The following is a 12,732-nucleotide window of genomic DNA, read 5'->3' on the forward strand; positions in this document are numbered from 1 at the left end:
TTGCAAGCCAATATAGTTGCCGTCAGTCACAAACACTGAGATGGTTGTAAATGTAAACAATACCCTACAATTCTAATTTAGCATGAAAAACAAACATCTTTTTTTTTTTTTTTTTTTTTTTGGTTCTTTTTTTCGGAGCTAGGGACCGAACCCAGGGCCTTGCGCTTCCTAGGTAAGCGCTCTACCACTGAGCTAAATCCCCAGCCCCGAAAAACAAACATCTTAATAATGGTTTTCTTTGCGACAAGAGTTTCACTGCACAGTCCTGGCTAGGGCTCATACAGAGCTCTCAGCCTGCTTCCTGACTGCCAGGATTAAAGGCATGTACAACCCTATCAGTCTTAACAAAACAAAAAATTGATTATACATGGGAACATCTGACATATGCCAGGTTAAATAAGTACAGTATTTAATTCATTAGCTAATTTTTAATTAATTAAATCATTTTTTTATTAATTCATTTTCTAGACAAGGCCTGGAACTCATTAAGTAAATCACGTTAACCTCTGCCTCCAGAGTGCTGGGACTAAAGGAGTGTGCCACCATGACCAGCCAGTATTAAAGCTATTACTCAGATTTCTCTCCATGCATATTGATCTGAATGAATGTATGCGGCCACATGTATACACATACCAGTGGGAGCTAGAAGGAGGCATTGGATCATAAGATTCCTGAAGCTAGAGTTACAGGCAACGTGGGTGCTGGGAACCAAACTTAGATGTGGTTCTGAAAGAGCAGCAAGTGCTCTTAACCACTGTGCTATCTCTAGCCTTAAGCATTAAAATTATTTTTACTCATTTCTTTTTTTTAAAAACCTCTTTAATATGGTTGGTAGAAAATTTAAAATTTTATGTCACCCAAACCACACACTACTGCCCCTGCCCCTCTAAACAAAGCAAACAACCCAGCAAGGTCTCTAGATTTAGGCAAGTTTCAGTTCAAATACTGAAGTCACCACACCTGTCCTTGGGTAAGTTATTTATCCTTTAAAGCCTGGTTTCCAAATCCACAAAGAAAGAATGTGGTGTCAATATAACAAACAATCCTATGGAAATTGATTTAACACACACATGTGGTTAGCATGAACCTCTCACATTGTAAAGACTGTACGATTTTGTTACTTATTTTTATTGCCCAGCTTTCTGTAGGGTTAAAGGGAACTCACCTTGTTTCTTCTAGTAGTTCTAGGACTTTGTTTTTTACATTTAGGCTCTTAAGTCACTGGGGCTTGTTTTTCTATATGATACAAATGGTTATACAGTTGTCCCAGCCCCATTTAAAAAGTCCCACCAATGGGCTGGAGAGATGGCTCAGCAGTTAAGAGCACCCGACTACTCTTCCAGAGGTTCTGAGTTCAATTCCCAGCAACCACATGGTGGCTCACAACCATCTGTAAAGAGATCCGATGCCCTCTTCTGGTGTGTCTGAAGTCAGCTACAGTGTACTTATATATAATAAATGAATAAAATATAAAAAAAAAAAAGATGTGTTTAAAAAAAAAAAAGTCCCACCAAGCCAAGTGTGGTGGCTCACACCTTTAACCCCAGCACAGAGGCGGAGGCAGAGGCAGGTGGGTCTCTGAGTTCCAGGAGAGCTGGGCTACACAGAGAGACTATTTCCTCTCCTTTTCACACACTGCCTTTAGTGAGACGGTGTCTTACATTGGCCATGAATTGGCAACACTTCTCCTGCCTTGGCCTCTTAAGAGTTGGGATCACAAGCTACCAAGCCCAGACCATTTGTTTCTTTTTCTTTTGAACAGTATCTAACTGTGTAGTTCACGGTGGCCTTGAACTCAAGAGTCTCTTGCCTCTGGCTTCTTACCAGCTTAATACTATTTAAGTGTGGAGTAGCAAGCCATCAGTGTTCTTGCATTTTGACTGGCCTATCACATAATGCCAGATGCAATCTTCCATTTGCAGATTCATGCCAGTATACAAAAATTGTACCATATTTTGAAGTATATAATATTTGCAGAACAGGGATGCTCTTGTTTTACTCAGTTTCCATAGGTACTTGTGTAGAATTTTAAGACTTTCTGTCCTATAACTGCCTTTCTAGTTATGTGTCTGTGCTATAGTGTTAATTATAGAAACTTTATGCAATGTTTAAATGTCTGTAGAGCGTATCCCTTTTCTGGGAGTTCTTCTTTTCTTTTTCTTTTCTTTTCTTTTTTTTTGGTTCTTTTTTTCGGAGCTGGGGACCGAACCCAGGGCCTTGCACTTCCTAGGCAAGCGCTCTACCACTGAGCTAAATCCCCAACCCGGAGTTCTTCTTTTCAATGCTATTATTAGTTACTCTTCATCCCATGTCTTTCTATACAATCCCTACAATCACCCTGTCTAGTTTATCTATGCTGTCCTATTGTTTGAGCTAATTACAGTATCTTTCCAGTTTGTTCACATGTAATGCAGACTGGAGAGATGGCTAGGCAGTTAAGAGCACTTACTGTTCTTCCAGAGGACCCAGTTTTGATTCCCAGAACTCACAGAGCAGCTCATAACCTGCTTTAATTTAGTCTTAGGGATTCAGTGCCCTTTTCTGGTGACTGATGGTACTTCATACACATGGTGGACAGCCATACATGTAGGCAAAACATCCCCCAGCACACACACAGAAAACCCACAGTGTCATCTAGAGGAATGACTCTCACAGTATCCTGTAACAACAGATTCTTACAGTTCCTGTTTGTTTTATTCCAAGTTATCTTTTTTTGTTTTTCGTTTGTTTGTTTGTTTTAGTTTTTCAAGACAGGATTCCTCAGTGTAGCCCTGGCTGTCCTATACTTGCTTTATAGACCATGCTGGCCTCAAACTCACAGAGATCCACCTTCCTCTGCCTCCTATGTGCTGGGATTAAAGGTATGCACCACCACCTCAATACCTTAGATGGAAGCTGGGCTTCTTGCCCGGCAAGTATTCTTTTGGAGAGTTAGCCCCCAGCCTCTCTAAGCTGCAGCTTTTGGTCCTTTTCTATGGCTCCCATCCTGTCACTCATGAAGAATGAGACTGTCTATAAAACCATGATAAAATGAGCTTTTCGATTAATACATGTATTAAATGTTTAAAGCACAAACACTTAAAACCTTCAGAATCATCTCTATGGATACTGAAATTCACTCTGATTCCTATGATTATTTTGGTTAGTTCAGATCCTGGGAAAATATAAAAGCCCTCTTCTTGCAATAGAAGAAACAGGTGTATAAACCCTAACATGTATGAGTCAGCTTTTAGAATGGACTTTATCAAACACACACAGGTCATTTACCATCTAAGAAGACCCTTGTTTTGTTTTTGAGATGAGGGTCTCACTACTTCTCACTCTGTAGGCCAGGCTGGCTTCCAACTCAAGAGATCTACCTGTAGTGCCTCCTGAGTGCTGGGATCGAAGGTGTGCACATCCTCGCCCAGATGTTTTGAGACCTCTTAAGTGCTAATGTTTAGGTTTAATCTAATGTGAACTATCTCACTGGAACAAAGTAAAATCCACTTTTAAAAGAACAGGTAGCCAATAAGACAGTTCAGCCAGCTAAGGCACTAGCATTAAATCTGATGCCTGAATGTGACCCCTGGAACCCACATGGTTAGGAGAACCAACCCCAACGAGTTCTCTTCTGATCTCCATACCCGTGCCATGGCACAAGCCCCATCTCCATAAATAAATGAATAAGATAGAAGGAATACTTCTAGTAAAGTTGCAATTCAGATACTCAGTGTGATAAGAGACATTAACCTGACGCCTTGAACCTGAACAGTCTTGGTCTCCTGGGACAGGGTGAATCAGTTCTAGTATGCCACGAGCAACGTCCTTCAGAGTGACCTACAAACATATTCATAAGCTACTTGGAACACACCGGACTTTCTTTTAAGGTGCTATTTAAATAAAAAATTTATGTGGGTATTAAAAGTTCCTGGCAAGAGCTTAATTTTTGCATCATTCCCATAAGGACAAGCTAGATTGAGGCAAAAAATAAGCAAAATACTCAATCATACAGCATGAAAAAGATACTGAGGAGTGGGGGGTTGGGGATTTAGCTCAGTGGTAGAGCGCTTGCCTAGGAAGCGCAAGGCCCTAGGTTCGGTCCCCAGCTCCGGAAAAAAAAAGAAAAAAAAAAAAAAAAAAAAAAAAAGATACTGAGGAGTAAGACTTTTTGAGAAGGTTTGGAAATTTGAGTTTAAACCTAAAGCTTGAATAAATTTGAAGGAGCATTTTTGCAATGAGAACATCCGTGTTCATGGTTCTAGGTGATAACAAGGCTTAGGAAGGGAAAGGGTATGCATGTCTCTCATACCCAGGAACATTGCACACAGGTCTGGGACCACTGAGGTCCCTGACACTGAATGGAGATTGTCAAGACTACTTTCCAGAGAAACTTCTGTGGAAGGATTTTTGGTGTCTGTGCCAGGAGGAAGCAGCACTCAGTGAAGATCACAGCGCTGAGAACTTCTCCTCCACTGTCCTAAGGTAACTGTGTTTGGGAACCTAGCAAATACACAACTCACACTCCGCTCAGCAGCTAGACATAGAGGATGTGGAGAGCAGAGATTAGCCTTAGGTTAAGATCTATATAGAGTGCCTAAGAGCAAGTCAGCCAAGAGTCTCCACCTACACGTATTTTAAGATGAATTTTCCATAAAAGTTTATTTCCTTCACCTAAGAGAGAAGGTTGAAAGTTCAACTAATATGAATGTCTGTTTAAGAGTCTCCTGGGAAAGATGAGCAGACTAACTTGGCTAATTAAGACAAGATTTAAAGAAGAGCAGACAGAACAGCTTCACATTTTGGAGGAAATAGCAGATTAAAGAAAGGGAATTTCTGTGGAAACTGCATAGCTCTGAGGAAAGCATCTTACCTAAAACTGTAACTTACACCAAAGTTGACGAAGGCCTGTGTCCAATGATGATGGCGGTATGCTACTGACAATGGAGTCTGCTAGAAGGCTAATGCAGAAAAGGAAGACAGACTGTGATCAAAGAGCAAACAAATAACCAGCTGTTGAGCTCACTGGCAGAACCACAATCAACACAGTTGTTTCTTCAGAGGGCTGATGTCTAACCCAGGGCAGAGAACCCCATCTAAGGTATGGAACCTCACTTGAAGACCGGTACTGACAGAATCTATACCGTTAACTTCTGAGAAAAAAAACAAAACAGAAACAAAAACCACAACTAAGTATGTCTGTTTAAAAAAAAAACAAAAAAGCAACCAACACTTTAATGAAAGCAGGGAAAACACAAGAGACACATACACTGGACTTTTGTTTTGCTTAGAAGAGTCTGATTCAGATTAAACTAAGATTCAATCTAAGATATTGAACCAAAGAACACTGTTATGGGAGCTATAGGAATTCCTAGAGCCGTTTTGTCAGGAAACATATTTCTCTTAGCTCCCTCTCCGAGGTGAAATAGGCACAGCCTTCTTTGGTTAATCGAGACTTTACTGGGTGCCTCTACTACAAACAGACATCCTTTGAGCTTTCTAAGGAACCCTTTGCCTTCTCTGACTTTCTAGTCTCATTTTCAACATTAGACTCATTTTCTAGTCTTTTGGGTGTTTGTTCTCTCTTTCTGGTGATCTTGGCCCCACTTCTCTTATCCTATTTGGCAACTAACATCTGCGTAAACTTTGACTTAGAAGGAAAAATGTAAGAGGGCAGGGAGGATAAAGGATAAGTTAAGAAATGCACACTACTGTTCTTAAGGGTCTATGAGAGAGACAAGAAACCTAAGGGAGATCTGGGAATGGAGACATCTGTCGGAAAGAGTTTTAAGCAGCACTCTGGCGAAGCCCCTATCTCTCATGGGGATAGGTAACCACCACAAAACCATTACTTAAAGGGAAAAGAAAACTCTACCACTGGCCTTTTTCCGAGCGTGGCCGCCTTCCGCTCGGTTCAGTGCCCGCCACATGCCCAGGAGTGCGTCTGGATCCTTTCGGGGTGCCCTTCGCAGGTGGACAGTGCTTATGCTATACTGTAAGAAAGCCAGAAAAGTGCCCATGAGAACCAGAAAGCATTTCCAGCCAGCAGGATCTTCTGTCTAGGCATCTAAGATGGGGAAACCATCAAACATAACCAAGCAGCATCTGAATGCCAGGGAGTCATCCATAGCCTCTGGTCAGTGCAATGGTGGGAGATGAAAAGATACCATGTATTCTCTGAGAAGGAAGGCAAAAAGACTGGGCTGGGGCTATAGCTCAGTGATAGAATGCCTCCCTGGCTAGAATGCATAAGGTTCTGGGTTCAACCCTATGCACAGAAAAGAAAAAGAAAGAAAAAGGAGAAAATATAAAAACACTTAGTTGAGGGTAAATGGTGTGTGCATGTGAGGCTGCGTGTGCATTCATTTCTAACAGATAAAAATAAATAGCAAGAGAGAAAAAAGACTAGGTCTGAACCTAATTATTTTTACAAAAATCTCAGCGGTGCTAGCTAGAGAACATAGGACTGTACATGGAAGTTACTCATCCCAACACTTAGGATGTTCTTCTTAAAGAGAAGTCAGAAAGTAAAAGAGGAAAGAATTCCATCCTGAGATATAAGAAGATATTAAATGATTAAGAAGTAATTAATATGCCAGAAGCAAAGAGGTGACATTCTGAAAGCAGTCTTACCATAAGCTGAATTAAAAAAGATGAGAAGGGAGGAGGAGGAAAAGGAAGAAGAGGAGGGGGAGGAGGAGGAGGAGGAGGAAGAGGAAGTTGTTGTTGACAGACATTAAGATTCGAGTCTCTCGTCTATGCCCATGTTAGTGAATGCTTGCTACTAATGAAACAATTACAAGAACATGCTAATAAATAAAAAACCTTTTACTTTTACCCTATGTGGATAGAAGTAAATTTTCACAAACTCTCCTCATCAAACTCAAACTCTCAATCCTCTTGAGAAAAGGGGACAATCATCTGCTCAATACCACACGACACAGGAACTCCAGACTTTCCAGTACTGTCCCACTCAGCTCAGGGCTACAGCAACACCGGTAAGGTCGTAAATGGCATCATCTCTGTGGCATTTCCTCCTCCATGACTGATAAGGAGGCTTTCTAGGTAGCAGGATACTTGCCTAGTATACACAAGGCCTTAGATTCAACCCTCGACACTAGAGGGAAAATTCTATTTCTGATATAATTTGGCCAGAACTCCTTCCTTGCCCTTCCCTCTAAGAGGTAACAAGTGATGTGCCTTTCCCCCACAAGTTAGAGAGCCTTGCAAGTAATGTTCAGCTGGCAGCTAAGAAAGGCACACACCAGACATTAATGAAAAATAACAAGGCACACAACTAGCAGTGACAGTGTACACCTTTAGTCCCAGCACTCAGGAGGCCAAGGCAGGGGGATCTCTGAGTTTAAGGACAGCCTGGTCAACAGATTGAGTTCAAGGACAGCTAGGAAAAACAAAAAAGCAAAAACCTAAAATTTTATAATCCATGTGGGTCCAGTGTCTGATGTTTATGTGAGGCAATAGCAAATGGCTCACAGCGGGAGGGTAGAGGGACTAGATCTGATAAATTACTTGACCCTGTGCTCTATTGACATAGAAAATTACCAAAACACAAAAATAAGACACCAACTCTCATAAACTTCAGATTGTAAGGAAGATGTTTTAAATGATCAGAAAGCAAGGCTCATCCTTCTGGGATAAAACTAGAACTGAAAGGCAATTCCAAGGGCGCAAATCATTTCTTCAGTCATTTGTAAGAAAGGCTCCTTATTGGGGTTGAGGATTTAGCTCAGTGGTAGAGCGCTTGCCTAGCAAACACAAGGCCCTGGGTTCGGTCCCCAGCTCCGAAAAAAAAGAAAAAGGAAAAAAAAAAAAAGAAAAAAGAAAAAGAAAGGCTCCTTATTTTTTGTCCCACTGAGATTTTCATTACAGGGACAATTCCCTGACACTCTAAGAAGCTCGTGAACTCCTCCTAGGAGACCAGATGCTGTTGTTTCATGTACAGAAGGGCCACAGCTAAGGAAGCTGTTAGCTTACGTTTAGAAGGTATCTCAGAGAGCTAGCCAGTATGTACAACTGGAGATGCCTGTGACCCAATGGGAGAGATTACTGTTGAAGACCACTCCTGGAAAAGTCTTAAGGAATGAACCACTATCCTCTAACTAAAAACAGGTACAGAGGGGGACAAGACTATTTTAAAGCCACTGAAGAGTCCAATATACTATATTCAACTCCAGGTTTGATCTAACTCTAACCGCATTCTATACTTGAGTCATATGCCTCACTACTAGGCCACCATTCCTGTTATTCTATCAGAGCTTACCCCCTGCCTCACAGCATGCCACTCAGCACATTATCAGTAGGTTATGGGGACAGGAAGAATTGAGGTGGCCTTTACCAGATTATTCACCAGTGGACTAGTTCAAAATTCTGTACTTTTGATCTCAAGACCCCAAAGGACAACAAGAGTAGGCGACAAGAACTTCAAAATGATTTCAAGAAGTTTATAACTGATTTTGCCGTAGAGGAGGCCATAGCATCTGGCCAGAGCTGGAAGAAGTCAGAGCTACTGTACAGTTTAAACATAAGCCCGCCTTTCACAGCAAGGTGTCAATTTGGGAGTTAGCTCAAACACTGGGTATTACTCATAGAAGGTTTGATTAAGGATCGGTTTGCATCAGATCCAGCAACTAAATGCAAGTAACAAGTTTAGTAAGGTTTCTGCCTATCAGCTTTCTTTCCTTATACTGAGGGAGCAGAGGTATGAACTGTAAAGTCAAGGAACATGACCGGGAAACCTCAGGTCAAGTTATGTGTTGCTTTCCAATGGCTTTCTCCCATCCACGGCTCCTTCTCTTAAGAGAGTCTGGTATGTTATAAAACTACACCTGGCCTTTGAAAAGTCTTTAACCTATTAGATCCCGAATCCCAATAGTTCCAACAGAAGGGAACTTTCCTTCAATGGTTGGGTCATATAAAAGAATATAAAAACTAAGTTCAAAGGAGGTCCCCCCACCACATCCATTTCTTTTCAATAAAAATAAGTCCCGTAGGAGCATTAATTCAAGGTTTTGGGGTTGGTTGGTCAAATATGGAAACAATCTCCCATATTTCTGAAGAAGCCTAAGTTTAAGGAGCAGTGAAAATATTCCCTTGAACTTGGGGAATCTGAGGATCTGGAATTCCAAATCAGATAGGTTTCTTACATAAAGACCAAGGAGATTTTACCCTTTTTCTTTGTAAAAAAAAAAAAAAAAAAAGGCCTGCTGAAAGCCCACTAAACAGGAAATTAAAAGAAAACGTCAAATAGTTTCTTCTCTAACACTTTAAAAGGACATAATGGAAGGATGAGAACAAAGAATCTAAAACAAAGGAAAAACCGTTCCTGTACATAGAAATGCACAGTACTCAATAATTGCCAGTAAGTCTTTAAAAGAAAAATAAAACGGAAAGGATGGTCGGGAAAGTGATGCATCGTATGCATCGAACTGAGTTGATTTCTAGGAAAACAAGAGGTGTCTGAACAACTAGCCAGATTTAAAACTCTGATACGGAAACTTGTTTGATGGTGGCCGCCTTCTTAAGGGCCTTACCTCTCGCACTTCTCTAGCTCCCTTCCTTGATCCCACTAGAACCGAGTTGGAGAAGAAAACGGCAAAAGATCTTGTCTTGGTCTCAAATATCCAGATTGCGCGACATCGACAGCACCACGTCGAACTCCATTTCTGTCCTCTGCAGAACCCAGCCACTATCTATCTTTTCAAGTCTTCACCCACCCCATCCCCGCTAAGGCTCCACCTCCCCGGACCCTCTCGTTTCAGACGCGCCACCCTTCTTCTAGGACTTTCACGGCCGCCAGCGGCACCCCCACCCCCGTTTCCTAACCCACTCCTGACGCCCACCTCTCTCCTGGCTAAGGATCCCCAAATCCCTGCGGTCAGCGGACTGTGCGGCCGGCCCTGGTCCGAGCCATCCTCGTGACGGTCCCGCCTCACTCACCCTCTGTCACCTCCAGCACCTTAATCTGCTCCTCTGCAGCCGCCCGCACCTCCTGCACCGGGGACAGGATCCCGGTGAGGGTATCCACCAACGCCTCCTTCAATCCCTGTGCCACTGGACCCGGCAGCCCAGAAGCCGCACCAGCTGCCGCCGCCGCCGCCATCTTTCCTCCCCTCAGCCCGCCAGCCCCGCGGCCGGGACCCGCCACCGAATGACGGCTCCCGCTGACGGCCAATCCGCGAAGCCGCGCCTGCGCATCTAAGTAGGCGGGAGCGGGCGGGGGGCGGGGATAGGTCGCAGCCTCCCGAGACAGCGCCTTCTGCTGCCGGAACCGAACGGCGCTTTGCGGGCCAGCACGCTTCGGACGTATATGCACACAGAATTCCCATAACGGTTTGTAGTCCTGAAGTCGCACGCGCTGTTAGCAAACGCGCTTGGAATAAAGGCGTTTAACCTTTATTCCAACTGGGCAGCTCAGTAGAGCTGACCCCGATGGCAAGGGAGCCGGGTAAGGTACCCCCGAGGGCGTGGGCACAGAAGGCCCTGCCCCTTGTCTGCAATGGATTGTAGTGGGCACGGAAGAGATGCCTTTTCCCCCGCTCCCATCACCCCTTTCCTCCAGCGTTATTCTAGGCTCAGATTTAAGACGTGTTAGGACAGAGGTCCAGCTTTAAAGGAAGGGGGTCAGAATAGCATCTTCCTTAAACCAACACCCCTCCTCTCAATTAAAAACTGCAATGATTCAATTGGGTCCGTTCATACGTTTTAGCTTTAGAGATCCAAAGACGCTGAGGGAGAGGACAGGGAAAAGGGGACATGCAGAAAAACTTAAGTGAAATTGGCAATGGGGAGTGGTCACTTTAGAAAAAGCCAGTTTTCTAGCTTTTTAGCTTAGATGGACCCAATGTCAAAAAGTGGCTGTCTAGGAGAGAGTGCCTACATGTAAAGCAGCCTTTCTCTAGAATGATTTAAGAAAAAAAAAATCTACCTATTTGTCGTTATCTTGTTTTTGAGACAAGATCACATGTGGCTCAAACTGTCCTCAAACTTGCTCGGTAGCTGGCACTGACCTTGAATTCCCGGATTTTGATCTTCCTGTTTTCACCTGCCCCACTGCTGAGATTACAGGTGTATATATGTGCCACCACACACGGCTCTAGACTGATTCTCTATGTGACTACTCAGTGAATCCCGCAAATATATAACATTACTTAATTTTAAAAAAGTGTTGGGGGGGGGCTGGGGATTTAGCTCAGTGGTAGAGCGCTTACCTAGGAAGCACAAGGCCCTGGGTTCGGTCCCCAGCTCTGAAAAAAAGAACCAAAAAAAAAAAAAAAGTGTTGGGGGAGGCCAGAAGAAAGACAGTCAAGCACCTGTGGTGGGTGGCACTATGATGAATGAATGTGTGATGGGAAAGAGAGAGAATGTGGTGCAGATGGAGGAGAAACCAAGCTGAGGGGTTCATACACTGTAAAGAGAGGTAGAACTAGGCTCTACCTCTAAAGGCTGTGAGGAATAGGGGGATATGAGAAGGCCATGCTGAGGTCCTGGCCCCGGCTGCTTCCAAGGGCCATGTCTGGGTTCCTGGTCCTGCTGCAGCTGCCGTCTGTGTCAATGTCTGTGACCTGAATTACCATCAAAGGCAAAGCAGATGTCAGTGATCTGGCCTGCCACCAGAAACTGTGTCAATATCTGAGGGTCGTGCTGCCAGGGGGAGGGGAGACATGCTAATCTGAATGACTGCACTGTCACTTGATGCCATGGGGACATCTGGACCCATGCTGCTGCCAGGGTCCACATGTCTGGGTCTGTGGTCCTATGGCAGCCAGATCTATGTTGACGTCCCAGGCCTGTGTTACCACCAAAGGTCATGGAGATGTCCCTGGTCTGGACTGCTACCTGAGGCACTGTGCTGAGCTGACCCTGCCCCTTGCCTGGGCAGCAGAATAGAACTGACCATGATGGCAAGGGAGTGGGTTAAGCTAGCCCTGAGGGCGTGAGCACAGAGGGCCCTGCCCCTTGTCTGCTGTGGATTGTATTGGTCACGGAAGAGATGCCCTTCCCCCTACCCCCCACCCTTACCCCTCTCTCCTGCAGCAGGGGGAGAGCTGGCCCTGTCCTTCACCAGCTGTAGCACTTAGGGCCCTGTACTTTGCCTAGGCAGCACAGTAGAGCTAGCCATGGTGGTGAAGGCACAGGTGAGTCATTTGTGAGGCTATGAGAAGAGAGCTGAGGTCACTCTTGGCTGTGGCATTGGGAGAGCTACCTGAGACAGTACTGGAGCGCTTACCCTGGTGGTGCAGGTGAAGGACAGCTGGGAGGCTGACCTACTCAGCTACTTCTGGGCCCAGATCCAGGGCTTTTAATTGGCTCACCCTAACATCTACTCCATCTATGATCTGCTGGAGCCATGAAAGGCCTGTCCTGCAGATCCAGAGCTGCAGGATCTCCTTGACACAGGGCAACAACAGGATATCTGAGAGGTAGATCCAGTATTGATGGTGTAGCAGAAGCCAGAGGCCTGGAACCAGACCCAGTGACTCATTGCAAAGAACGTTTGCAAGTAAAGATTTGTAGACAAAAGGGTGTACTGTGTGACCCACTATTTCCATGACTAGATGTTTGGGTTTTTCTTGGTTTTCTTTTTTATTCTATTTTATTGGGGGTGGGGAGGTTGCAAGGGCAGAGGGCAGATATGAAGGGATGGGGAGATGAGTGGGATTGGGGTGCATGATGGGAAATTCACAAAGAAACCAATAAAAGTTTTTAAACAGTTTGTGTGTGTGTGTGTGTGTG

At 44.2% G+C, this 12,732-nt stretch overlaps 1 protein-coding gene across 6 annotated transcripts in view; it reads right to left on the reverse strand.

Annotated features, from left to right (window-relative positions):
- Ipo9 (importin 9) overlaps positions 1-10,147 on the reverse strand; it is a 52,234-nt gene extending 42,087 nt beyond the window's left edge. Inside the window, exon 1 of one of the 6 annotated variants that reach the window (XM_063272310.1) lies at positions 9,531-9,628. Coding sequence is in view for 2 of the 6 variants with exons in the window: in NM_001107180.1 (NP_001100650.1) it covers positions 9,937-10,099 (163 nt within the window). In the remaining 4 variants the exon portion in view is untranslated. The other 5 variants (XM_008769563.4, XM_039090722.2, XM_063272309.1 and 2 more) reach the window with 5 other exon arrangements.
- Positions 10,148-12,732: the final 2,585 nt, after the last annotated feature.

Source organism: Rattus norvegicus, chromosome 13 (assembly GCF_036323735.1).
Source record: "Rattus norvegicus strain BN/NHsdMcwi chromosome 13, GRCr8, whole genome shotgun sequence".
Classification (NCBI taxonomy): Eukaryota; Metazoa; Chordata; class Mammalia; order Rodentia; family Muridae; genus Rattus; species Rattus norvegicus.